Source organism: Lethenteron reissneri, chromosome 72 (assembly GCF_015708825.2).
Source record: "Lethenteron reissneri isolate LAM-NWPU_2019-01 chromosome 72, ASM1570882v1, whole genome shotgun sequence".
NCBI lineage: Eukaryota > Metazoa > Chordata > Hyperoartia > Petromyzontiformes > Petromyzontidae > Lethenteron > Lethenteron reissneri.
Genome location: NC_083850.1, coordinates 1,710,381 through 1,738,158, shown reverse-complemented (window position 1 = coordinate 1,738,158; position 27,778 = coordinate 1,710,381). Strand labels below are relative to the sequence as shown.

The 27,778-nt window shown below is 51.7% G+C and overlaps 2 protein-coding genes across 3 annotated transcripts in view; one reads left to right on the top strand and one right to left on the bottom strand.

Annotated features, from left to right (window-relative positions):
- The window catches only part of LOC133361317 (zinc finger protein 91-like), a gene marked incomplete at its 3' end in the record, with an annotated part of 1,159,662 nt that overhangs the window by 784,185 nt on the left and 347,699 nt on the right, over positions 1 to 27,778 (bottom strand). The gene's annotated exons all lie outside the window — the stretch shown is intronic.
- Positions 1 to 27,778, top strand: part of LOC133361295 (protein lyl-1-like) — a 38,146-nt gene that overhangs the window by 5,274 nt on the left and 5,094 nt on the right. Inside the window, exons 1-2 of one of the 2 annotated variants that reach the window (XM_061580233.1) lie at positions 15,285 to 15,319; positions 25,298 to 25,410. In XM_061580233.1, the coding sequence (XP_061436217.1) occupies positions 15,302 to 15,319; positions 25,298 to 25,410 (131 nt within the window). In that variant the 5' untranslated portion in view covers positions 15,285 to 15,301. Of the gene's footprint in view, positions 1 to 15,284; positions 15,320 to 25,297; positions 25,411 to 27,778 lie in introns of those variants that run through there. The other variant, XM_061580234.1, reaches the window with a different exon arrangement.

The window sequence follows — 27,778 nt, the reverse complement described above, 5'->3', positions numbered from 1 at the left end:
ATTAATTCACTTATAGATTAACTCACTCATAGACTCACTCACTCATAGACTCACTCATAGACTCACTCACTCACTCATAGACTTACTCACTCATAGACTCACTCACTCATAGACTCACTCACCTATAGACAATTACTTATAGATTGACTCACTCATGGACTCATTCATAGACTCACTCATCGACTCACATAGAGACGCAGCCCTCATAGACTGACTTACTCACCCATAGACTCACTCACTCACCCTTAGACTCGCTCACCCATAGACTCCCTCATCCATAGACTCACTCATTCATAGACTCACCCATAGACTTACTCACCCAAATACTCACTCACTCACCCATAGACTCACACATAGACTCACGTACCCACCCTGAGTATCACTCACTCACCCATAGACTACCTCACCTATAGACTTAATCACTCATAGCATTCACTCACTTATAGAATCACTCACCCATAGACTCACTTATAGAAGGAATTACTTAGAGATACACTCACTCATAGACTCACTCATCCATAGACTAACTTACCCATAGACTCACTCATAGACTCACTCACTCACCCATAGACCTATCACCCATCGACTCACTCGTTCATAGACTCACTCATCCATAGACTCACTCACTCACTCATAGACTCATATACTTACCCATAGACTCACTCACCTTTAGACTAACTCACCTATATACTCAATCACTCTTAGATTCGCTCACTCATAGACTCACTCATTCATAAATTCACCCATAGACTTACTCACTTACCCAGAGACTCACTCATAGGCTCACTTACCCACCCTGAGAATCACTCATTGACCCAAAGACTCCTCACTCATAGGCGCACCCATAGACTCACCCATAGACTCACTCACATATAGACTTAATCACTCACCAAAATACTCACTCACTTATAGACGGATTTACTTAGAGATACACTCACTCATAGACTCACTCATCCATAGACTAACTCGCTCATAGACTCAATAAACTATAGACTCACCCACTCACCCATACACTCACTCATAGACTCACTTACTCACCCTTAGACTCAAACACTTATAGACGCATATACTCACCCATAGACTCCCTCACTAATAGACTCACACAGACTCACTCACCCATAGACTTACTCGCCTATAGACTCAATCACTTATAGATTAACTCACTTATATAATCACTCACTTATGGAATCACTCACCCATAGACTCACTCACCCATAGACTCCCTCACCCATAAACTCACTCACCCATAGACTCACACATAGACTACCACACTAATAGACTCACACAGACTCACTCACTCACTCATAGACTCACTCACCCATTGACTCACTCACTCATAGATTCACTCACCCGTTGACTCACTCACTCATAGACTCACCTGCTTATAGACTCAACCATTCATACTCACTCACCCACTCATATACTCAATCAGACTCACTCATAGACTCACTCACTCATAGACTCACTCACTCATAGACTCACTCACTCACCCATAAACTCACTCAAAAATCACTCCCTCACTCATACACTCACTCCTAGACTCACTCATAGCCTCCCTCACTCATACACTCACTCATAGACTCACTCATAGACTCACTCCATGTTAGACTCCCTCTCGAATAGACTCAGTCATAGACTCCCTCACTCACTCATATACCCACTCATAGACTCACTGGCCCAGCTATTTTAATTTCTAATGTTTTTAGCCGGCGTAGACGTTCCATTAGAGGGGTCCACACACACACATAACAAGACAAGCGTGAATACACCCCCTGTAGCCTTAACAGACTGTTGGGGCAAGTGCGAAAAGTAGCTGCTATGAAGGACGGCACAGCACACGAGGGGGTGGGTGGCCAGCACCACGCCTGGTCGCCTTTGTGGTGATGTTTACTATACACCACATTAGGTATTAATTTGAGGCTGAGTCGACCTAGGGGAGGCCTAGGACCGGTTCAGATAATACTCATTCACTCATAGACTCACCCATAGACTCACTCAAAGACTCACACTTAGACTCACTCATTCAGAGACTCACTCACCCTCCCATAGACTCACTCACTCACCCATAGACTCAGTCATCGATATACTTTCTCATAGGCTCACTCACAAACGCTCAATAATAGACTCACTCACAGACTCACTCATTGACGCACTCAGACTAACCTAATTGCTCATCGACTCATTCACTCATAGATACACCCACTCACTCATTCACCCACTCACTCACCCATTAATTCAATCACCCACTCACCCATCCACTCACCCACTCACTCACCCACTCATTCACCCACCCACTCACTCACCCACGCATTCACTCACCCACTCACCCATCCACTCACCCACTCACTGACACAGGCAGATACAAAGGTTCCCCGTATAGCCTCTATCAGGAAGTTGCTCAATTGGAGAGTGTTGCAAGTGAGTGTCTTGCGAGCGTTCAGAGTGTTAATGTGTCGCTTTGCGTAGCTGTGTGTGTGGGGAGCGGTAGCGCATGGTATACTGTCGTGTGTGTACTGTAGTGTGTGTACTGTTGGGTGTGTACTGTAGTGTGTACTGTAGCGTGATGGACTGTAGCGTGGTGTGTTGTAGTATGTGTACTTTAGCGTGGTGTACTGTAATGTTTGTACTGTATAGTGTGTACTGTAGAGTTGTGTACTGTAATGTATGTACTGTTTAATGGTGTGCTGTAGCCAACGGTGTGCTGTAGCGGGGGTGTACTATAGTGTGTGTACTATATACTGCCAAACAACAGGGTGTGGCTCTTCTTCTTAACAAAAGAATGAAGGGGGCGTGGGAGCGTGGCGGTGAGGTGTGGAAAGCTGTAAGCCCCAGGCTACTTTGTGCTCGCCTTCCCATCAACCGGAGGCGAGGAGTGGTGGTCGTGGTTACTTATGCCCCCACCGAAGACGAACATCCGTGGAGGGATGCAGGCAAGGCCGATGAGTCAGATGCCTTCTATAACCTCCTGTCATAGGTGCTGGCTAAAGTAGCCCCTCGGGAAAGAGTCATCTTGTTGGGTGACTTCAATGCCCAAGTTGGTCATGATGCTGGCACCTGGTCTGGAGTGATTGGAAGGCATGGGCCAGATCAGCTCAATAACAACGGTAGGAGGCTGCTAGATTTTTGTGCAGCCCATGGGCTTGTAATTATCAACACGCTGTTCCGGCATCGGCGCATACACACAACATCATGGATGCATGCCGGGTCCAAGCAAGAACATCTCCTGGACTACATAGTGACGGACCAGCGGATGCGAGACCATGTCCTTGACACCAGGACCTACCGTGGAGCTGATCTGCCCTCTGACCATCGACTAGTCATCTGTAAGATGCGCCTGCCATTCTTCCACTCCGGTGGTGGGTGTACACCCAGGACCACATTCCAACCAAAGGTGGCCTGGTCTCAGCTGATGAAAGTTGCAAGCGAAAATTTCATCATCGCTTGTGGCTATGGTTGGGATCGTCCCCCACTCCTGATGTCGAGGGTAAATGGGCGAGGTGTAGGACTGTGACTCATGCAGCTGCAATGGCTGTTTTGGGTACGCGGTCCAGACCTCCCCAGAGAGCCTGGCTGACACAGGAGGTGTTCAGGATGGTTGGGAAAAAGCGACAGGCCCACTCTCATCGTCTACAGCATCCCACGTCAGAGAATGAAGAGGCTTACCGCAGCCTTCGCTCGGAGGTTCAGAGAGCCATAAGGCGCTGCAAGGATGGGTGGTGGTCGCGGGTTGCTGAGGAGATGGAGTCTGCCTCAGTGGCCCACGATCACAAATCCTTATTTAATTCCATCAAAAAGTAACCTGCAGCACCACACCTATTACCATCATTAGGGGGAAAATGGTGATCCAATCTCCGACCCCCAGAAACAGGTTTGCAGATTTGCTGAGCATTTCTGTGAGGTCCTGGGGGAGGGGAAATCCCTCAGCCAAGGAAACATTGAGGTACAAAGTGGGGATGACCCTGCTGAGGCTGCGGTGCCTCAACTATTGGAAGAAGAAGTCACCCCCTGTGAGTGGCTGGCTGAGGTGCCATTTGTTGAGGAAGTACTGAAGGCGATCCAGAGTCTGAGACCATTAAAGACACCGGGCAGAGATGATCTCCCAAGCGAAATGCTGAGGGAGGGTGGCGTTTGTGCACAGACTGCCCTACATGACATCATAACAACAGTCTGGGCCACTGGAGGGGTTCCGCAGGATTGGAAGGATATCCTGGTGGTCCCCCTCTTTAAGAAGGGGGACTCCACAGACTGTAACAACTACAGGGGCATCTCACTCCTCAGTGTGCTGGGAAAGGTCTTGGCAAGGATTATTCAACATCGCCTTGCTAGGCACGCTGAGGAGAGGCTTGCGGAGCCCCGACACGGTTTCAGGAAAGGGCGGTCTTGCGCAGATGCCATATTTACTGTCTGTCTGCTACAGCAGACCTACATCTCTGCTTTATTGACCTGGTCAAGGCCTTTGATATCATCAATAGGCCTGGGCTCTGGGTTGTTCTTCGTGCTTTCGGAGTCCCTGACCCTCTGTTTACGATCATTAAGGACCTTCATGATGGTGAGCGGGCCCGGGTAAAACTACGTGGCCGGGAGTCAGAGCCATTCCCTGTCCACCTTGGGGTGCGACAGGGATGTCCTCTGGCTCCCACATTATTTAACATCTATTTTTACCACGTAGTTTGTGAAGCCTTCAATAGTTGTACTGGAGGAATTTCCATCTGGTACAGATATAATGGGAGGCTGATCGATGCGCGGGTGCAGTCAAGGCATGGCTCCCTATTGGTCAACCACGTTATGTATGCCGATGATTTGATAATTGCTGCTCATTCAGAGGAGGAGTTAGAGATGCTTCTGCTGAAACTGGAGTGTGCCACTAAGAGGTGGGGCCTTACCATCAGCCCCACCAAAACTAAGCACCTGCCTGGGTATTTTGTACCATCGGTCACTCCACCCCCACAACTCCCAATCGGTGATGGGGCAGTTGTGGAGAGAGTGGAGAGGTTCCCATACCTGGGCAGTGTGCTCATGACCGGCTCCGGTTTAACAGCAGAGGTCTCATTCCTAATCAGTCGAGCAGCAATATCTTTTCATCGGTTGCATAATGCTGTGTGGAAGCTACCAGGCTGGATTGTGTGAGGAGCTCACAAATCCTTGAAAGAGCTTGGCAAAGTCCCGTCGGTGAGCTCCTCCAGCAGGCAAGGCTGCGTTGGTTGGGTCATGTAGCCCGCATGCCCAGCCACCGCATGCCTAAACAGCTTTTATTCGGCCGGATCGAGGGAGCTAAATGGGCGCGACATGGGCTGGACAAGAGATGGAGTGATGTGGTACAGGAGGACGTGGAGCTGAGTGGACTTGCCGATGACCGATTCCAGCGGTGTCAACATTGGCCTCTGTGGAGGAGACTAATGAAGGACGCTACTGGGCAGTTGGAGGCAGTCGCCCTCCAAAAACAACGGAGGGTGGAGAAGCGACGCTCACAACAACGAGCGATGCGCCGGGTGGCTAAACACAGCAAGTTGGTACAGTAGGGGGCACAGGTGGTGCATCAGCCAGTCATCTCAGTCAGTCGACCCGTGGCACCTGCTGGGTCTGCCCCGTGACCTCCTGCCAGTGGGCTTTCGACACTTCACGTGGCCTCAAGGTGCACATGGCCTGGCACAAGCGTCGTGGTGACGTCACCGCCACTTAGTTGCAAATAGCGGTTGTTGTTGTTGTGTACTGTAGTCTAGAGGCCGACCAAAATTCGGTTTTGGTGCCGAAAGTTGGCAAATGGCCTTCTTCGGCATACTTTCGGTTTCGACCGAAAGTCAATTTTTTTACTTTCGGTTTACTTTCGGTTTCAGCCGAAAGTAAATTTTTTACTTTCAGTCTGGTTTCGCTTTCGGCCGAAACTGATATTGACTTTCGATCGTCAACCGAAGATCTATTTTTAGAGCGTAACGTTAGTGCTACGTCTATCACTGCCTATCGGCCGGTCAGTCGGCGCTAAGCAATCCTATGCGAAAGGCTGCATACCCATACACGTCAGCAGCAGCAGCTTGGGGGCGAGGTTACAGCCGCAACCATGGTCTGCTAATGTATATACGACCGGTCAACAGACGGCAGCCTGCATCTCCATCCATGGGTGGAGTCTCTTTGGAGGGACGACAACAAAGTGCCTCTGTTGTCTGTTCCCAGCCGCCTGCCCGCCTTGGCTGATGTGTTGCGTTCGCTTCAGTCTACACGCGTGTTGATACCGAGATTCGAAGTCTTACAATATTGATATTCAGTCAGTTAATAGTTCCGTAGCGAATTAGTGATAACGAAATTACGAATCTGAGTGAAGTAGAAAATGAAAGTTAATAAACGGAGCAGTTAATCACCGTGAAGAATGTCGTAACACGCGGTGTGGGATCACTTCACTTAAGTAGATTCTGATCAAAGCAAGGCGCAGCTGGGCGAGAATGCGGAAAAACTGTTGTTTCTTCACTACAACATTCGTTTGTTGGGATATAATTACTAAGTAAGTAACACCTAAAGATTTGATATTTAGCGACTCTTACTGCAGGCTCTGAATGATTCGTTCTAGATTTATTTTTAATTAAAGTAACATTGCATCATGACATTTAATAAATCTTGTGTTCGGTAACTTCGGTTATATACCTTTCTGTTTCAGTCTCGGTCGAAAGTGTAGTTAAACTTTCGGTTTCGGCTTTTGTTTAGGCCGAAACCAGAAATTCAGTTTCGGCCGGCCTCTACTGTAGTCTATGGTACATTGTGGCTTGTATTGTAGTGCACTACAGTGTGTACAGTGCGGCACAGGTGGCGTGCGTGCGGTAGTGGCTGTATGTGTGGTGCGGGCTGAGTGTGTAAGTGGTGCGGGCCATGTTGATGTGAGTGGGGGGGGGGGTCTATGTAGATAGATCAGTGCATGTGAGGGGCTGGTCACCCCTTTGCCTGGCACTTAACTAAGCACCACGTTGGAAACACCCAAATCATTCCATGTTAGAGACCAGGGGGGGCAGGCATTCATGACGCTTTCCAGCCCAACTCCATCTGGCAGATCCAGGAACAGGAAAACACTGAGATTGGCCACGTGGAATGTTCAGACTCGTTGCATTGGAGAGGCTGCCACTCCTCTGTCGGGAGATGGACGGGTTACCACATGGACCTTTGTGGAATACAGGAGGTGTGAATTTGACTTAAAACTTTCGTGACTGGAGGAATTCAGATTTTTTTTTTGGTTCTTTCGGGAAAGATACGTAGATAGAAAAATTATTGTTTAAAATTAAGTGAATTTTAAAAAATCATAAAAAACTAAAAAACACTAATGTAGACTGTAGCCTGGTTCTTAATTGGAGTCAGTGTACTGGCAGTCTATAATGTAGACTGTAGCCTGGTTCTAAACCTGAGTGAGTGTACTGGCAGTCTATAATTTAGACTGTAGCCTGGCTTTTAACCTTGGTGAGTGTACTGCCAGTCTATAATGTAGACTGTAGCCTGGTTCTTAACCTGAGTGAGTGTACTGGTAGTCTATAATGTAGACTGTAGCCTGGCTTTTAACCTTGGTGAGTGTACTGGTAGTCTATAATGTAGACTGTAGCCTGGTTCTTAACCTGAGTGAGTGTACTGGTAGTCTATAATGTAGACTGTAGCCTGGTTCTTAACCTGAGTGAGTGTACACTGCTCCGCCCACTTCGTTGCACTTGTGCCACGCCCATTTGTGAAACCCTCACAAGCGGTTGCCTTCGGTGACCTTCCCCCTCTTCCCTCCTGAACATGATCGCTTGTGTTGTGATCGAAACGTGGTGGGTTATTTATTTATTTTTATTACTGAAAGAACCAAGAATATGTCTACATTATAGACTGCCAGTACGCTCACTGAGGTTAAGAACCAGGTTACAGTCTACATTATAGACTGCCAGTACGCTCACTCAGGTTAAGAACCAGGCTACAGTCTACATTATACGGGTAGGAACCTCTGGTTACACCAGCCCACAGGGGATTATTTTGTCCATCATGCATTCCAAATATGGGAGGGGTGGGTGGGGCTGGGTGGGGAGGGGCTGGGTGGGGAAAGAGGGACTGGGTGGGAGGGAGGGGCTGGGTGGGGAGGGAGGGGCTGGGTTGGGGGGGAGGGGCTGGGTGGGGAGGGAGGGGCTGGGTGGGGAAGGCGGCCACGGCACTCAATCTCTACATTGAAGCCGCCAATTCGTTGAGCCATCATTCGAGGCAAGGTCACTTCGGAATCGTATAGAGCTCCGTGGGCCCTGCCCGGTCAAAATAAAACATTTAGTTGAGCACTGTACAAATTTCTGCACAGGGCACTGTACACACGTGTGCTGTATCAACTACTGACCTTGGGAGCTGCTGCTATACGAGGTGCGGTTCCTGTTTTGAAAAAAACCCACACCATTCCTCCTGGGTCGATAAAATAGGTACTGCTTTGTGGGAAGCCAACAGCGCTTGTGTGTGTACACCTATGGTAACCACACTGTGTGTGTACACCTATGTTAACTACACTGTGTGTGTACACCTATGTTAACTACACTGTGTGTGTACACCTATGTTAACCACACTGTGTGTGTGTACACCTATGTTAACCACACTGTGTGTGTGTACACCTATGTTAACCACACTGTGTGTGTACACCTATGTTAACCACAGTGTGTGTGTACACCTAAGTTAACCACTCTGTGTGTGTGTACACCTATGTTAACCACACTGTGTGTGTACACCTATTTTAACCACACTGTGTGTGTACATCTATGTTAACCACACTGTGTGTGTACATCTGTGTTAACCAAATGCCAACGTTGGCTCAACGTTGCATGTGTACAGGGTTTGAATGAAAATTAGTTTTCTCGATGGAGTAATTTCTGCCCTTTTATATTTTTCAACGGTTTTACTTCACTTGATTCCTCTGTTAGTCGAGGTAAAATCTTGTAATACAAATTTACTCTACAGTAGAACCTCGGAGATCGAACGCCCCAGAACTCGAACAATTCGGTGATCGAACAAAATTTTCGAACATTTTTTGCCCCGGACATCGAACAAACATTCGGAGGTCAAACAACTAGAAAGAACCTGTATGGGGCCGAGACGCGTAGCCAGGGCGACCGAGACAAAGGCGATTGACCCAGTTTACGCGTAGTTCTCGTCCAGTGCAGACCCGCAAAACATCGTTCTGTTAATTTTTGTAAAAAAAATCATCCAGATAAGAGAGTAGCCAGCAGAGCAGGCGATTTTTATAATTATAATGCATTGAGTAATTTCAGAAACATCTTAAAACGGAGGCAGAAACAATCCTCTCTTGATCAGTTTTTAGTAAAAAGGCCCTCAAGTGAATCAGTTAGTGCTAGAAAAAAGGCAAAGAAAAGAAAGAACCCAGAAGGGCAGTTACCCAACGTTTTTATGGAGGGGGATTCCCCTTCCAAGCAACACTGACACCTCCTCCTCCCCTCCTTCCCACCTTCCACTCAAGCCATCCACTCTCCTTACTACAGGTAAAGTGAAGTTCAATGTTCATTTATTGTAGGAATTTACTGATAGGAACCTCCTGGTTACACCGGTCCACAGGGGATTATTGTGTCCGTCGTGCAGGGAGGGGCTGGGTGGGGAGGGTGGGGCTGGGTAGGGAGGGGAGGGGCTGGGTGGGGGGTGGGAGGGGTGGGGCTGGGTGGGTAGGGGCCAGTCACCCCGTGGTGCCTTTATAAAACTCAACGTTTAACCTACTCACGCCGGCTTGTGGCCGCCCTCACAGTCGGGTATATTTGCGGAATACACCACGTCGCCGTTGACCCTGGTCATTGACCGAGCAACCCAACGTTCCTACCAGCTCCCTCCGCAGGAATTTGTAGACTGCCAGTACACTCACTCAGGTTAATAACAAGGCTACAGTCTACATTATAGACTGCCAGTACACTCACCCAGCTTAATAACCAGGCTACGGCCTATATTATAGACTGCCAGTACGCTCACCAAGCTTAAAAGCCAGGCTACACTCTACATTATAGACTGTCAGTACACTCACCGAGGTTAAGAACCAGGCTACAGTCTACATTATAGACTGCCAGTACATTCACCGAGGTTAATAACCAGGCTACAGTCTACATTATAGACTGCCAGTACACTCACCGAGGTTAAGAACCAGGCTACAGTCTACATTATAGACTGCCAGTACACTCACTCCGGTTAAGAACCAGGCTCCAGTCTACATTAGTGGTTTGTAGTTTTTAATTGTTGCATCGGTATATTATTTTTATTCACTTTATTTGTATTATTATTTTGCTATCTACGTGACTTTACCGAAATAAATAAAGAATACAGGAGTTCTGGTGGACTGGATCTGGCTCCAGTCATCATGAGGCGTGGACAGTTGTCCACTCGGAACAGGAAACTACCAAACAGCAGGAATCGGCACTTATTTTGAACAAGATAATGAAGGGGGCGTGGGAGCGTGGCGGTGAGGTGTGGGGAGCTGTAAGGGGCCGTCCATAAATGACGTCACACACCTGGGGGGGGGTCAGACATTTGTGACGATGTGTGATAAGGGGGGGCGGGGTTTAGAAATGTGACGTCACATCAAAATGCGCAACATTAAATAAATATATAATTGTTCTAACAACACTCCTACAACATCAGAGTGCAGCGCCACGCTAAATACGCACTACAATGACAATAGTTTAAAGCGATTTGAAGCGTGTTTTATTTTAAAAATGGAAATATGGTTTTGGGGGGGAGGGGGGGGCAGAGCTTTCTGACGTCATATTTGAGGGGGGGGGTCTGACTTTTTGTGACGCCGTGTGACGAGGGAGGGGGGGTCAATAAACGTCCAAAATCGCGTGACATCATTTATGGACTGTGGGTTCGCCTCCCCACCAAAGATGAAGACCTGTGGAGGGATGCAGACAAAGCCCCGATGAGTCTGGCGCCCTCTATAACCTCCTGTCCCAGGTGCTAGCTAAAGTGGCCCCTCGGGATAGTCATCCTGTGAAGCGACTTTAATGCCCGAGTGGGTCATGACGCAGATGCTTGGGTTGGAGTGATCGGTAGGCATGGGACAGATACACTCAATTATAGACTTCTGTGCATCCACATGCATGCACGCCAGGTCCAAGAAAGAACATCTGAAACGTCGTGAGAATTGTATTTTATTATGTTTTATTTTTATTATTTTATTATTTCCCTTCTACGTGACTTTACCAAAAGAACCAAGTAGAAAGAAAGAACATCTGCTGGACTAGATTATTACAGACCAGCGGATGTGGGCCCATGTTCTTGACACCAGGACCTACCGTGGAGCTGATTATACCCACTGACTATCGACTTGTCATCTTTAAGATGTGCCTGCTATTCTTCCACTCCGGTGGTGGGTGTACATCTAGGATCCCATTCAAACCTACAGTGGCCTGGTCTCAGCTAGCTGAGGATAGTTGCAAGCAGGAATTTCAACATCGCTTGCAGCTGGGGTTAGCATTGTGCCCCCCTCCATCTGATGCTGAGGGGAAATGGGGGGTGAGGTTCAGGACTGTGGCTCATGCAGCTGCAACAGATGCATGGCGTATGCGGTCCAGACCTCCCTAGAGACCCTGGCTGAAGGAGGAGGTGTTTCGGCTGTTTGAGAGAAAATGACAGGCCCACTCCTGTTATCTACAAAATCCAACATTGAAGAATGAGAAGGTTGACAGCGGCCTTCGCTCGGAGATTCGATCAACCGTGCGTCGCTGCAATGATAAGTGGTGAGGACGGGTTGCTGAGGAGATGGAATCTGCCTCCCTAGCCCGAAATCACAAATCACTATTTGATAAAACTTGATTTGAAGCTTTCGTGACTGCAGGAATCCATACTCTTTGGTTCTTTCGGTAAAGTCACATAGAAAGAAAATAAATTAAATAATAGAATACGACGTATCGATTGCAACACAAGCAACCATCATCAGGTATGAATGAATGAGAAAACAAACCTAGTAAACTTATAAATGTAATGCAATGCAACACAGGGAGGCGGATATCTCTGCTTTACTTACCTGGTCAAGGCCTATGACACCAGAGCTATTCCCTGGTCATATTTGGGTGCGACAGGGATGTCCTCTGGCTCCTACATGTTTTTACATCGTTTTCAACCACGTTCGAGAAGATTTCTAGAGCTGTACCAGAGGAATCTCCATTTGTAAATATACAATGGGAGGCTGATCGATGCCTGGATGCAGTTGAAAGATGGCTCCCCTTTCAACCATGTCATTTATGCTGATTATCTGGTAATTGCTGCTCACTCAGAGTAGATGTTGAAGGAGCTGCTGGTTGGAGTGTTCCACTATGATATGGAGGCTTACCATCAGCCCCTTCAAAACTAAGCACCTGCCTGGGTATTTTTTGTCATCATACACTCCACCCCTCAACTCCATATTGCCGGGCGGTTGTGGAGAGAGTGGAGAAGTTTCCATACCTGGGCAGTGTGCAGAGGTCTCACTCCGATCAGTCGAGCGGCTTTATCTTTTCATCGGTTCCGTAACGCTGTGCGGAAGCTACCTGGTCTGTCACTTCACACGAAGCTTCAGTTCTACTAGGCCACAGTCATGCCCTCTCTTCTCCATGCTTGTGACAAATGGACCCCCTCCCTAATGGAACATCTTCTCCGGTTAGAATCATTCATGCTGGTCTGCCTATGATGGATTGTGTGAGGAGCTAACAAATTATTTGAAAGATCTGGACCAAGTCCCATCAGATAGCTCTTTTGGCAGATCAGGTTGCGTTGGCTGGGTCATGTAACCTGCATGCCCAGCCACTGCATGCCCAAACAGCTTTTGTTCGACCGGATAGATGGGGCTAAACGGGTGCATCACGGGCTACAAAAGAGATTGAATCGTGTGGTACAAGAGGATATGGAGCTGAGTGGACTTGCCGATGACCGGTACCAGCAGTGTCAAGATTGGCCTCTGTGGAGGAAGCTCATAAAGGATGGTACTGGGTAGTTAGAGGCAGTCACCCTTCAACAATAATGGAGGGCAAAGGAGCGATGCTAACAACAACGAGGGGAGCGCTGGATGGCTAAAACACAGCAAGTTGGCACAGTAGGGGGCACAGGTGGTGTGTCGGCCACTCATCTCAGTCAGTCAACCTGTGGCACCTGGGCCTGCCCAATGACCTCCTGCCAGCGGTCGATCGACATTTCACGTGGCCTTAAAGTGCACTTAGCTTGGCACAGGCGCCATGTTAATGTTATCGCCACTTAGTGGTGAATAGCAGTTGTTGTTGTAAGTGTGTTAGTGTGTGTGTGTGAGCCGTGTATGTGTAAACCGTAAGCAAGCCGTTTCAGGAAGCAAAGGGGTATTGTTGTACAGGGTGTTGCAAAAGTCGGGACACATAGGGGTATTGTACGGAATCATAATCTGTATGCTGCAGAAGGAGGAGAAGGAGGAATCCGATGAGCTATGAAGGTCTTCTCCACAGATGATCACGTGACACCAAGATGTCCAATCGGCAGGTGCCAGCTGCGACCTGCGTGCTGACAACGTTCCTGTGACCTCCTTTGACCTACGAACACCTCCTCTGACCTACATGGACCTCTTTTGACGTACGATGATCTCCTCTGACCTACCTGTACCTCCTCTCACATATGAGAACCTGCTCTGACCTACGAAAACCTCCACTGACCAACGAGAACTTCTTTGACTTATGATTAGCTCTTATAACTTATGTGGACCTCTAACCTCTGAGGACCTGCTGTGACCTCTGAGGACCTCTGTATGTATGTTGTAGGTGTGTATGTTGAACTTCTCTTGCACCGTACGTAGCCAACCGGGCTCATCTCCGGCGGGGATCTCCTCTTGACCCCCGACGAGGCCTTGGAGACAATGATGATGACGACGGAGAAACCGCTGGGTGACGACGTGACTCCACCGCTGACTCCACCCGTGGACATCAAGGTCACGGCCACTGAGGAGGAGGTGGAAGAGGACATGGAGGTGGTGGTGGAGGAGGAGGAGGATGAGGAGGATGAAGAGGAGGTGGTAGAGGAGGAGGTGGAGGAGGATGAGGTGGAGGAGGATGAGGAGGAGGATGTGGAGGGCATGGAAGAGAACGAGGAGGATGAGGATGTTGAGAAGGACATTGGGAAGGACTTGGAGGGTGTGGAGGAGGTTGAGGAGGACGTTGAGGAGGAGGTTCCTGATGGCGAAGTCGGTCCCCTGGACCTGACACCACGCGATGGCGGCGGCGGCGGCGTCACAATGCCCCGCCACGGCGGTGGTGGTGACGTCATACCGAGGGGTGTCACACATCGGAGTGACTTCATAACGAGGAAAGTCGCACCAATGGACGTCGCACGAAGGGGAATCAGACCGAGGGATGTCACGCATCGGAGTGATGTCACACCAAGGGGCGTCACACCAAGGGGCGTCACACCAAGGGGCGTCACGACGCATTTGGGTGACGTCACGCACGATGGCAGCATCACGCCGAGGGGCGTCACACCACGGGATGCCACACGTCGGAGTGACGCCACACCGAGGGGCGTCACAACGCATCGAGGTCACGTCACGCACCACGTCAACGTCAAACCAAGGGGTGTTCTAGCAAGGGACGTCGCACACCATGGTGACGTCACAACACATCGTGATGATGTCACAACACATCATGATGACGTCACAACACACTGTGGTCATGTGACAGCAAGGAGCATCACAACGCATCGTGGTGTCGTCACAACACATCATGGTGACGTCACACGCCATGGTGACGTCACAACGCACCACGGTGGCGTCACACCAAGAAGTGTCACAATGCATTGGGGTGGCGTCACACCCCGTGATGATGTCACACACCATAGTGACGTCACAACACATCACGGTCACGTCACACCCCGAGGTAACATCACGCATCGTGGTGATGTTACAATGAGTGACGTCACACCAAGCGACGTCACAATAAGGGACCGCACGCCAAGCGACGTCACACACCGCGGTGACATCATAGTGCATCGGGGTGACGTCACACAAAGCGTCATCACACCAATGGATGACACAACCCACCAACGTGATGTCGCACCGAGGGGCGTCACACATCACAGTGATGTCACGCATCACAGTGACGTCACACCAAGGGGCGTCACACCAGGTGACGTCACACACCACAGTGACGTCACACCGAGAGACGTCACCCCGAGGTTGGAGCTGGTGGAGGGATGCGACGTCGGAGCGTCATCGCAGCAGCGACGTCACGCTGGCCGCGACGTCGGGGCGGACCCCGGACGTCCACGGGACGTCGTACTCACTGTGCGGGGGGCAGGGGGGGGGCAGGGGGAGGGGGGGCACGGGGAGGGGGAGGGGAGCATGGCGAGGGAGGTGACGGTGAGAGGCCCGGACACTCACTCAGCCACTCACTCACTTGGACACTCACTCGGACACTCACTCACTCAGCCACTCACTCATTCGGACACTCACTCACTCAGACACTCACTTGGACACTCACTCACTCAGACACTCACTCACTCGGACACTCACTTATTCAGACACTCACTCAGCCACTCACTCACTCGGACACTAACTCACTCAGACACTCACTTGGACACTCACTCACTCAGACACTCACTCACTCGGACACTCACTTATTCGGACACTCACTCACTCAGACACTCACTCACTTGGACACTCACTCGGACACTCACTCACTCGGACACTCACTCACTCAGACACTCACTCACTCGGACACTCACTCACTCGGACACTCACTTATTCGGACACTCACTCACTCAGACCCTCACTCACTTGGACACTCACTCGGACACTCACTCACTCGGACACTCACTCGGACACTCACTCACTTGGCCACTCACTCACTTGGACACTCACTCACTCGGCCACTCACTCACTCGGACACTCACTCACTCAGACACTCACTCACTCGGACACTCACTCACTCGGACACTCACTCAGCCACTCACTCAGACACTCACTCACTTGGACACTCACTTGGACACTCACTTGGACACTCACTCGGACACTCACTCACTCGGACACTCACTCGCTCTGACTTTCACTCACTCGGACACTCACTCACTCGGACACTCACTCACTCGGACACTCACTCTGACACTCACTCACTCGGACACTCACGCGGACACTCACTTGGACACTCACTCACTCACTCGGACACTCACTCACTCGGACACTCACTCACTTGGACACTCACTCAGCCCATCACTCACTCGGACACTCACTCAGACACTCACTCACTCGGACACACACTCACTCGGACACTCACTCAGCCACTCACTCAGACACTCACTCACTTGGACACTCACTTGGACACTCACTTGGACACTCACTCGGACACTCACTCACTCAGCCACTCACTCATTCGGACACTCACTCACTCAGACACTCACTTGGACACTCACTCACTCAGACACTCACTCACTCGGACACTCACTTATTCAGACACTCACTCAGCCACTCACTCACTCGGACACTAACTCACTCAGACACTCACTTGGACACTCACTCACTCAGACACTCACTCACTCGGACACTCACTTATTCGGACACTCACTCACTCAGACACTCACTCACTTGGACACTCACTCGGACACTCACTCACTCGGACACTCACTCACTCAGACACTCACTCACTCGGACACTCACTCACTCGGACACTCACTTATTCGGACACTCACTCACTCAGACCCTCACTCACTTGGACACTCACTCGGACACTCACTCACTCGGACACTCACTCGGACACTCACTCACTTGGCCACTCACTCACTTGGACACTCACTCACTCGGCCACTCACTCACTCGGACACTCACTCACTCAGACACTCACTCACTCGGACACTCACTCACTCGGACACTCACTCAGCCACTCACTCAGACACTCACTCACTTGGACACTCACTTGGACACTCACTTGGACACTCACTCGGACACTCACTCACTCGGACACTCACTCGCTCTGACTTTCACTCACTCGGACACTCACTCACTCGGACACTCACTCACTCGGACACTCACTCTGACACTCACTCACTCGGACACTCACGCGGACACTCACTTGGACACTCACTCACTCACTCGGACACTCACTCACTCGGACACTCACTCACTTGGACACTCACTCAGCCCATCACTCACTCGGACACTCACTCAGACACTCACTCACTCGGACACACACTCACTCGGACACTCAGTCACTCACTCACTCGGACACTCACTCACTCGGACACTCACTCACTCGGACACTCACTGACTTGGCCACTCACTCACTTGGACACTCACTCACTCGGCCACTCACTCACTCGGACACTCACTCAGACACTCACTCACTCGGACACTCACTCACTCGGACACTCACTCAGCCACTCACTCACTCGGACACTCACTCACTCAGTCACTCACTCACTTGGACACTCACTCGGACACTCACTCACTCAGCCACTCACTCACTTGGACACTCAGACACTCACTTGGACACTCACTTGGACACTCACTCACTCGGACACTCACTCGGACACTCACTCACTCGGACACTCACTCAGCCACTCACTCACTCGAACACTCACTCACTCAGACACTCACTTGGACACTCACTCACTCAGACACTCACTCGGACACTCACTCACTCGGACACTCACTCACTCAGACACTCACTCACTCGGACACTCACTCACTCGGACACTCACTTATTTGGACACTTACTCACTCAGACCCTCACTCACTTGGACACTCACTCGGACACTCACTCACTCGGACACTCACTCAGACACTCACTCACTTGGCCACTCACTCACTTGGACACTCACTCACTCGGACACTCACTCACTCAGACACTCACTCACTCGGATACTCACTCACTCGGACACTCACTCAGCCACTCACTCGGACACTCACACACTCAGACACTCACTCACTTGGACACTCACTCACTCAAACACTCACTCACTCGGACACTCACTCACTCTGACACTCACTCACTCGGACACTCACTCGGACACTCACTTGGACACTCACTCACTCGGACACTCACTCACTCGGACACTCACTCACTTGGACACTCACTCAGCCACTCACTCAGCCCCTCACTCACTCGGACACTCACTCAGAAACTCACTCACTCGGACACACACTCATTTGGACACTCACTCACTCGGACACTCACTCACTTGGCCACTCACTCACTCGGCCACTCACTCACTCGGACACTCACTCACTCGGACACTCACTCACTCGGACACTCACTCACTTGGCCACTCACTCACTTGGACACTCACTCACTCGGCCACTCACTCACTCGGACACTCACTCACTCGGACACTCACTCACTCGGACACTCACTCACTCGGACACTCACTAAGCCACTCACTCACTCGGACACTCACTCACTCAGCCACTCACTCACTTGGACACTCACTCACTCGGACACTCACTCACTCAGCCACTCACTCACTTGGACACTCAGACACTCACTTGGACACTCACTTGGACACTCACTCACTCGGACACTCACTCGGACACTCACTCGCTCTGACTTTCACTCACTCAGACACTCACTCACTCGGACACTCAATCACCCAGACACTCACTCTGACACTCACTCACTCGGACACTCACTCATTCAGCCACTCACTCACTTGGACACTCACCCACTCGGACACTCACTCACTCGGACACTCACTCTGACACTCGGACACTCACTCACTCGGACACTTACTCACTCAGACACTCACTCACTCGGACACTCACTCACTCTGACACTCACTCACTCGGACACTCACTCGGACACTCACTTGGACACTCACTCACTCGGACACTCACTCACTCGGACACTCACTCAGACACTCACTCGGACACTCACTCACTTGGCCACTCACTCACTTGGACACTCACTCACTCAGCCACTCACTCACTCAGCCACTCACTCACTTGGACACTCACTCACTCGGACACTCACTCGGACACTCACTCGCTCTGACTTTCACTCACTCAGACACTCACTCACTCGGACACTCACTCACTCAAACACTCACTCACTCACTCGGACACTCACTCTGATACTCACTCACTCGGACACTCACTCGGACACTCACTTGGACACTCACTCACTCACTCGGACACTCACTCACTTGGACACTCACTCAGCCACTCACTCAGCCCCTCACTCACTCGGACACTCACTCAGACACTCACTCACTCGGACACACACTCACTCAGACACTCACTCGTACACTCACTCACTCGGACACTCACTCACTCGGACACTCGCTCACTTGGCCACTCACTCACTTGGACACTCACTCACTCGGCCACTCACTCACTCGGACACTCACTCGGACACTCACTCACTCGGACACTCACTCACTCGGACACTCACTCAGCCACTCACTCAATCGAACACTCACTCACTTAGCCACTCACTCACTTGGACACTCACTCACTCGGACACTCACTCACTCAGCCACTCACTCACTTGGACACTCAGACACTCACTTGGACACTCACTTGGACACTCACTCACCCGGACACTCACTCACTCGGACACTCACTCGCTCGGACACTCACTCTGACACTCACTCACTCGGACACTAACTCACTCGGACACTCACTCACTCAGACACCCACTCACTCGGACACTCACTCACTCAGCCACTCACTCACTTGGACACTCACCCACTCGGACACTCACTCACTCGGACACTCACTCTGACACTCACTCGGACACTAACTCACTCAGACACTCACTCACTCAGACACTCACTCACTCGGACACTCACTCACTCTGACACTCACTCACTCGGACACTCACTCGGACACTCACTTGGACACTCACTCACTCGGACACTCACTCGGACACTCACTCACTCGGACACTCACTCAGCCACTCACTCAGCCCCTCACTTACTCGGACACTCACTCAGACACTCACTCACTCGGACACTCACTCACTCGGACACTCACTCACTTGGACACTCATTCAGCCACTCACTCACTTGGACAATCACTCACTCACTCGGACACTCACTCACTCGGACACTCACTCACTCGGCCACTCACTCACTCGGACACTCACTCACTCAGACACTCACTCACTCGGACACTCACTCACTCGGACACTCACTCAGCCACTCACTCACTCGGACACTCACTCACTCAGACACTCACTCGGACACTCACTCACTCGGACACTCACTCAGCCACTCACTCACTCGGACACTCACTCACTCAGCCACTCACTCACTTGGACACTCACTCACTCGGACACTCACTCAGCCACTCACTCACTTGGACACTCAGACACTCACTTGGACACTCACTTGGACAATCACTCACTCGGACACTCACTCGGACACTCACTCACTCGGACACTCACTCGCTCTGACTTTCACTCACTCAGACACTCACTCACTCGGACACTCACTCACTCGGACACTCACTCTGACACTCACTCACTCGGACACTCACTCACTCGGACACTCACTCACTCAGACACTCACTCACTCGGACACTCACTCACTCTGACACTCACTCACTCGGACACTCACTCGGACACTCACTTGGACACTCACTCACTCGGACACTCACTCACTCGGACACTCACTCAGACACTCACTCACTCGGACACTCACTCAGCCACTCACTCAGCCCCTCACTTACTCGGACACTCACTCAGACACTCACTCACTCGGACACTCACTCACTCGGACACTCACTCACTTCGACACTCACTCAGCCACTCACTCACTTGGACAATCACTCACTCCAACATTCACTCACGTGGACACTCACTCGGACACACACTCACTCACTCGGACACATACTCACTCACTCGGACACTCACTCACTCGGACACTCACTCACTTGGCCACTCACTCACTCGGCCACTCACTCACTCGGACACTCACTCACTCAGACACTCACTCACTCGGACACTCACTCACTCGGACACTCACTCAGCCACTCACTCAATCGAACACTCACTCACTTAGCCACTCACTCACTTGGACACTCACTCACTCGGACACTCACTCACTCAGCCACTCACTCACTTGGACACTCAGACACTCACTTGGACACTCACTTGGACACTCACTCACCCGGACACTCACTCGGACACTCACTCACTCGGACACTCACTCGCTCGGACACTCACTCTGACACTCACTCACTCGGACACTAACTCACTCGGACACTCACTCACTCAGACACCCACTCACTCGGACACTCACTCACTCAGCCACTCACTCACTTGGACACTCACCCACTCGGACACTCACTCACTCGGACACTCACTCTGACACTCACTCGGACACTAACTCACTCAGACACTCACTCACTCAGACACTCACTCACTCGGACACTCACTCACTCTGACACTCACTCACTCGGACACTCACTCGGACACTCACTTGGACACTCACTCACTCGGACACTCACTCGGACACTCACTCACTCGGACACTCACTCAGCCACTCACTCAGCCCCTCACTTACTCGGACACTCACTCAGACACTCACTCACTCGGACACTCACTCACTCGGACACTCACTCACTTGGACACTCATTCAGCCACTCACTCACTTGGACAATCACTCACTCACTCGGACACTCACTCACTCGGACACTCACTCACTCGGCCACTCACTCACTCGGACACTCACTCACTCAGACACTCACTCACTCGGACACTCACTCACTCGGACACTCACTCAGCCACTCACTCACTCGGACACTCACTCACTCAGACACTCACTCGGACACTCACTCACTCGGACACTCACTCAGCCACTCACTCACTCGGACACTCACTCACTCAGCCACTCACTCACTTGGACACTCACTCACTCGGACACTCACTCAGCCACTCACTCACTTGGACACTCAGACACTCACTTGGACACTCACTTGGACAATCACTCACTCGGACACTCACTCGGACACTCACTCACTCGGACACTCACTCGCTCTGACTTTCACTCACTCAGACACTCACTCACTCGGACACTCACTCACTCGGACACTCACTCTGACACTCACTCACTCGGACACTCACTCACTCGGACACTCACTCACTCAGACACTCACTCACTCGGACACTCACTCACTCTGACACTCACTCACTCGGACACTCACTCGGACACTCACTTGGACACTCACTCACTCGGACACTCACTCACTCGGACACTCACTCAGACACTCACTCACTCGGACACTCACTCAGCCACTCACTCAGCCCCTCACTTACTCGGACACTCACTCAGACACTCACTCACTCGGACACTCACTCACTCGGACACTCACTCACTTCGACACTCACTCAGCCACTCACTCACTTGGACAATCACTCACTCCAACATTCACTCACGTGGACACTCACTCGGACACACACTCACTCACTCGGACACATACTCACTCACTCGGACACTCACTCACTCGGACACTCACTCACTTGGCCACTCACTCACTCGGCCACTCACTCACTCGGACACTCACTCACTCAGACACTCACTCACTCGGACACTCACTCACTCGGACACTCACTCAGCCACTCACTCACTCGGACACTCACTCACTCAGCCATTCACTCACTTGGACACTCACTCACTCGGACACTCACTCACTCAGCCACTCACTCACTTGGACATTCACTCACTCGGACACTCACTTGGACACTCACTCACTCAGACACTCACTCACTCGGACACTCACTCACTCGGACACTCACTCAGCCACTCACTCACTCGGACACTCACTCACTCAGACACTCACTCGGACACTCACTCACTCGGACACTCACTCAGCCACTCACTCACTCGGACACTCACTCACTCAGCCACTCACTCACTTGGACACTCACTCACTCGGACACTCACTCAGCCACTCACTCACTTGGACACTCAGACACTCACTTGGACACTCACTTGGACAATCACTCACTCGGACACTCACTCGGACACTCACTCACTCGGACACTCACTCGCTCTGACTTTCACTCACTCAGACACTCACTCACTCGGACACTCACTCACTCGGACACTCACTCTGACACTCACTCACTCGGACACTCACTCACTCGGACACTCACTCACTCAGACACTCACTCACTCGGACACTCACTCACTCAGCCACTCACTCACTTGGACACTCACCCACTCGGAAACTCACTCACTCGGACACTCACTCTGACACTCACTCACTCGGACACTCACTCACTCGGACACTCACTCACTCAGACACTCACTCACTCGGACACTCACTCACTCTGACACTCACTCACTCGGACACTCACTCGGACTACCACTTGGACACTCACTCACTCGGACACTCACTCACTCGGACACTCACTCAGACACTCACTCACTCGGACACTCACTCAGCCACTCACTCAGCCCCTCACTTACTCGGACACTCACTCAGACACTCACTCACTCGGACACTCACTCACTCGGACACTCACTCACTTCGACACTCACTCAGCCACTCACTCACTTGGACAATCACTCACTCCAACATTCACTCACGTAGTCACTCACTCGGACACACACTCACTCACTCGGACACATACTCACTCACTCGGACACTCACTCACTCGGACACTCACTCACTTGGCCACTCACTCACTCGGCCACTCACTCACTCGGACACTCACTCACTCAGACACTCACTCACTCGGACACTCACTCACTCGGACACTCACTCAGCCACTCACTCACTCGGACACTCACTCACTCAGCCACTCACTCACTTGGACACTCACTCACTCGGACACTCACTCACTCAGCCACTCACTCACTTGGACATTCACTCACTCGGACACTCACTTGGACACTCACTCACTCAGACACTCACTCACTCGGACACTCACTCACTCGGACACTCACTCACTCAGACACTCACTCGGACACTCACTCACTCGGACACTCACTCAGCCACTCACTCACTCGGACACTCACTCACTCAGCCACTCACTCACTTGGACACTCACTCACTCGGACACTCACTCAGCCACTCACTCACTTGGACACTCAGACACTCACTTGGACACTCACTTGGACAATCACTCACTCGGACACTCACTCGGACACTCACTCACTCGGACACTCACTCGCTCTGACTTTCACTCACTCAGACACTCACTCACTCGGACACTCACTCACTCGGACACTCACTCTGACACGCACTCACTCGGACACTCACTCACTCGGACACTCACTCACTCAGACACTCACTCACTCGGACACTCACTCACTCAGCCACTCACTCACTTGGACACTCACCCACTCGGAAACTCACTCACTCGGACACTCACTCTGACACTCACTCACTCGGACACTCACTCACTCGGACACTCACTCACTCAGTCACTCACTCACTCGGACACTCACTCACTCTGACACACACTCACTCGGACACTCACTCGGACTACCACTTGGACACTCACTCACTCGGACACTCACTCACTCGGACACTCACTCAGACACTCACTCACTCGGACACTCACTCAGCCACTCACTCAGCCCCTCACTTACTCGGACACTCACTCAGACACTCACTCACTCGGACACTCACTCACTCGGACACTCACTCACTTGGACACTCACTCAGCCACTCACTCACTTGGACAATCACTCACTCCAACATTCACTCACGTGGACACTCACTCGGACACACACTCACTCACTCAGCCACTCACTCACTTGGACACTCACTCACTCGGACACTCACTCACTCAGCCACTCACTCACTTGGACATTCACTCACTCGGACACTCACTTGGACACTCACTCACTCGGACACTCACTCACTCACTCGGACACTCACTCAAACACTCACTCACTCGGACACTTACTCAAACACTCACTCACTCACTCTGACACTCACTCACTCGGACACTCACTCGGACACTCACTCGGACACTCACTCACTCGGACACTCACTCACTCGGACACTCATTCACTCAAACACTCACTCACTCACTCTGACACTCACTCACTCGGACACTCACTCACTCGAACACTCACTCACTCGGACACTCACTCAGACACTCACTCACTCGGACACTCACTCACTCGGACACTCACTCACTTGGACACTCACTCAGCCACTCACTCAGCCCCTCACTCACTCGGACACTCACTCAGACACTCACTCACTTGGACAATCACTCACTCCAACATTCACTCACGTGGACACTCATTCGGACACACACTCACTCAGACACTCACTCACTCGGACCAACACTCACTTGGGCACTCACTCGGACATTAACTCATTCACTCGAACTCTCACTTACCTTGATCCCTCATGCCCCCCCCCCCCCCCCCCCCCCCCTAGGCGGTGTGCGTCCCTGTGATTGACTTGGGACTCTGTGGGGCTAAGGGTGGGGGTCACGGCCCCCACCCTCTCCTCATCCCCTTCGGCCCTCCCCCACTCATGGGACCCTACGGGTGAGAGACACGGCCATTGTGAACCCACCTACCCACAGACACGGCCATCATGAATCCACCCACCCACAGACAGGGCCATCATGAACCCTCCCACAGACATGGCGATTGTGAACGCACCCACCCACAGAAATGGCAATCGTGAACCCACCCGGAGACACGGCCATCATGAAACCATCCACCAACAGACACGACTATCGTGAACCCACACACAGACACGGCCATCTGGAACCCACCAACTCAACAACAGACACGGCCACCGTTAACCCACCGACCCACAGACATGACCATTGTTAACCTACCGACCCACAAACACGGCCATCGTAAACCCACCCACCCATGGCTAAGGCCAATGCGAACCCACCCACGCGGCCACTCACAAACACAGCCATCGTGAACCCACCCACCATAGACACGGCCATTGTGAACCCACCTACGACAGACATGGCCATTGTGAACCCAGCCACCCAAAGACATGGCCATCGTGAATCCACCCACCCACAGACACGGCCATCGTGAGCCAACCCACCCACAGACACAGCCATCGGGAACCCACCCACCCAAAAAACATGGCCATCGTGATCCCACCCAGAGACACGGCGATCATTAACCCACCCACCCAGAGACACAGCCATCGTGCACCCACTCACCAACCCAGACACATGGCCAACGTGAACCCACACACCAACAGATGTGGCCATCGTGAACCCACCCACACACAGACATGGCCATCATGAGCCCACCCACAGACATGACGATTGTCAACCCACCAACCCACAGATATGGCCATCGTGAACCTACACACCCACAGACACAGCCATCGTGAACCCACCCACCCGCAGACATGGCGATTGTGATCCCACCGACCTACAGTTATGACCATTGTCAACCTACCGACCCACAGACACGGCCAACGTGAACCCACCCACGACAGACATGGCAATTGTGAACCCACCTAACAACAGACACGGCCACCGTGAACCCACCGACCCACAGACATGACAATTGTCAACCTACCGACCCACAGACACGGCCATCGTGAACCCACCCACCCATGGCTACAGCCAATGCGAACCCACTCACACGCCCACCCACAATCACAGCCATCGTGAACCCACCCACGACAGAGACGGCCATCGGGAACCCACCCACCCAAAAACATGGCCATCGTGAACCCACCCTCCCAGAGACACGGCCATCATTAACCCACCCACGACAGACACGGCCATCGTGAATCCAGCCACCCAAAAACATGGCCATCGTGAATCCACTCACCCACAGACACAGCGTGAACCCACAGATACGACCATCGAGACCCCACCCACCCACCAACAAACATGGCCATCATGAACCCAGCCACCCACGACACGAATATCGTGAACCCACACACAGACACGGCCATCTGGAACCCACCAACCCAACAACAGACACGGCCACCGTGAACCCACCGACCCACAGACATGACAATTGTAAAGCTACCGACCCACAGACACGGCCATTGTGAACCCACCCACCCATGGCTACGGCCAATGTGAACCCACTCACCCGCCCACCCACAAACACAGCTATCGTGAACCCACCCACCCACAGACACGGCCATTGTGAACCCACCCACAGACACGGCCTTCGTGAACCCACCCACCCACAAACACGGCCATTGTGAACCAACCAGCCACAGTTATGACCATTGTCAACCCACCGACCCACAAACACAGCCATTGTTAATCCACCCACCCACAGACACGGCCATCGTGAACCCACCCACGACAGACACGGCCATCGTGAATCCAGCCACCCAAAAACATGGCCATCGTGAATCCACTCACCCACAGACACAGCCATCGTGAACCCACAGATACGACCATCGAGACCCCACCCACCCACCAACAAACATGGCCATCATGAACCCAGCCACCCACGACACGAATATCGTGAACCCACACACAGACACGGCCATCTGGAACCCACCAACCCAACAACAGACACGGCCACCGTGAACCCACCGACCCACAGACATGACAATTGTAAAGCTACCGACCCACAGACACGGCCATTGTGAACCCACCCACCCATGGCTACGGCCAATGTGAACCCACTCACCCGCCCACCCACAAACACAGCTATCGTGAACCCACCCACCCACAGACACGGCCATTGTGAACCCACCCACAGAAACGGCAATCGTGAACCCACCCATCCACCCAGAGACACGGAAATTGTGAACCCACCGTCCAACAGACACGACCGTCGTGAACTAACCAGACACAGACACAGCCATCGTGAACCCACCCACAGAAACGGCAATTGTGAAGGCACCCAGCCACTCAACCAGAGACATGGCCATCGTGAATCAACACACGCACAGACATCG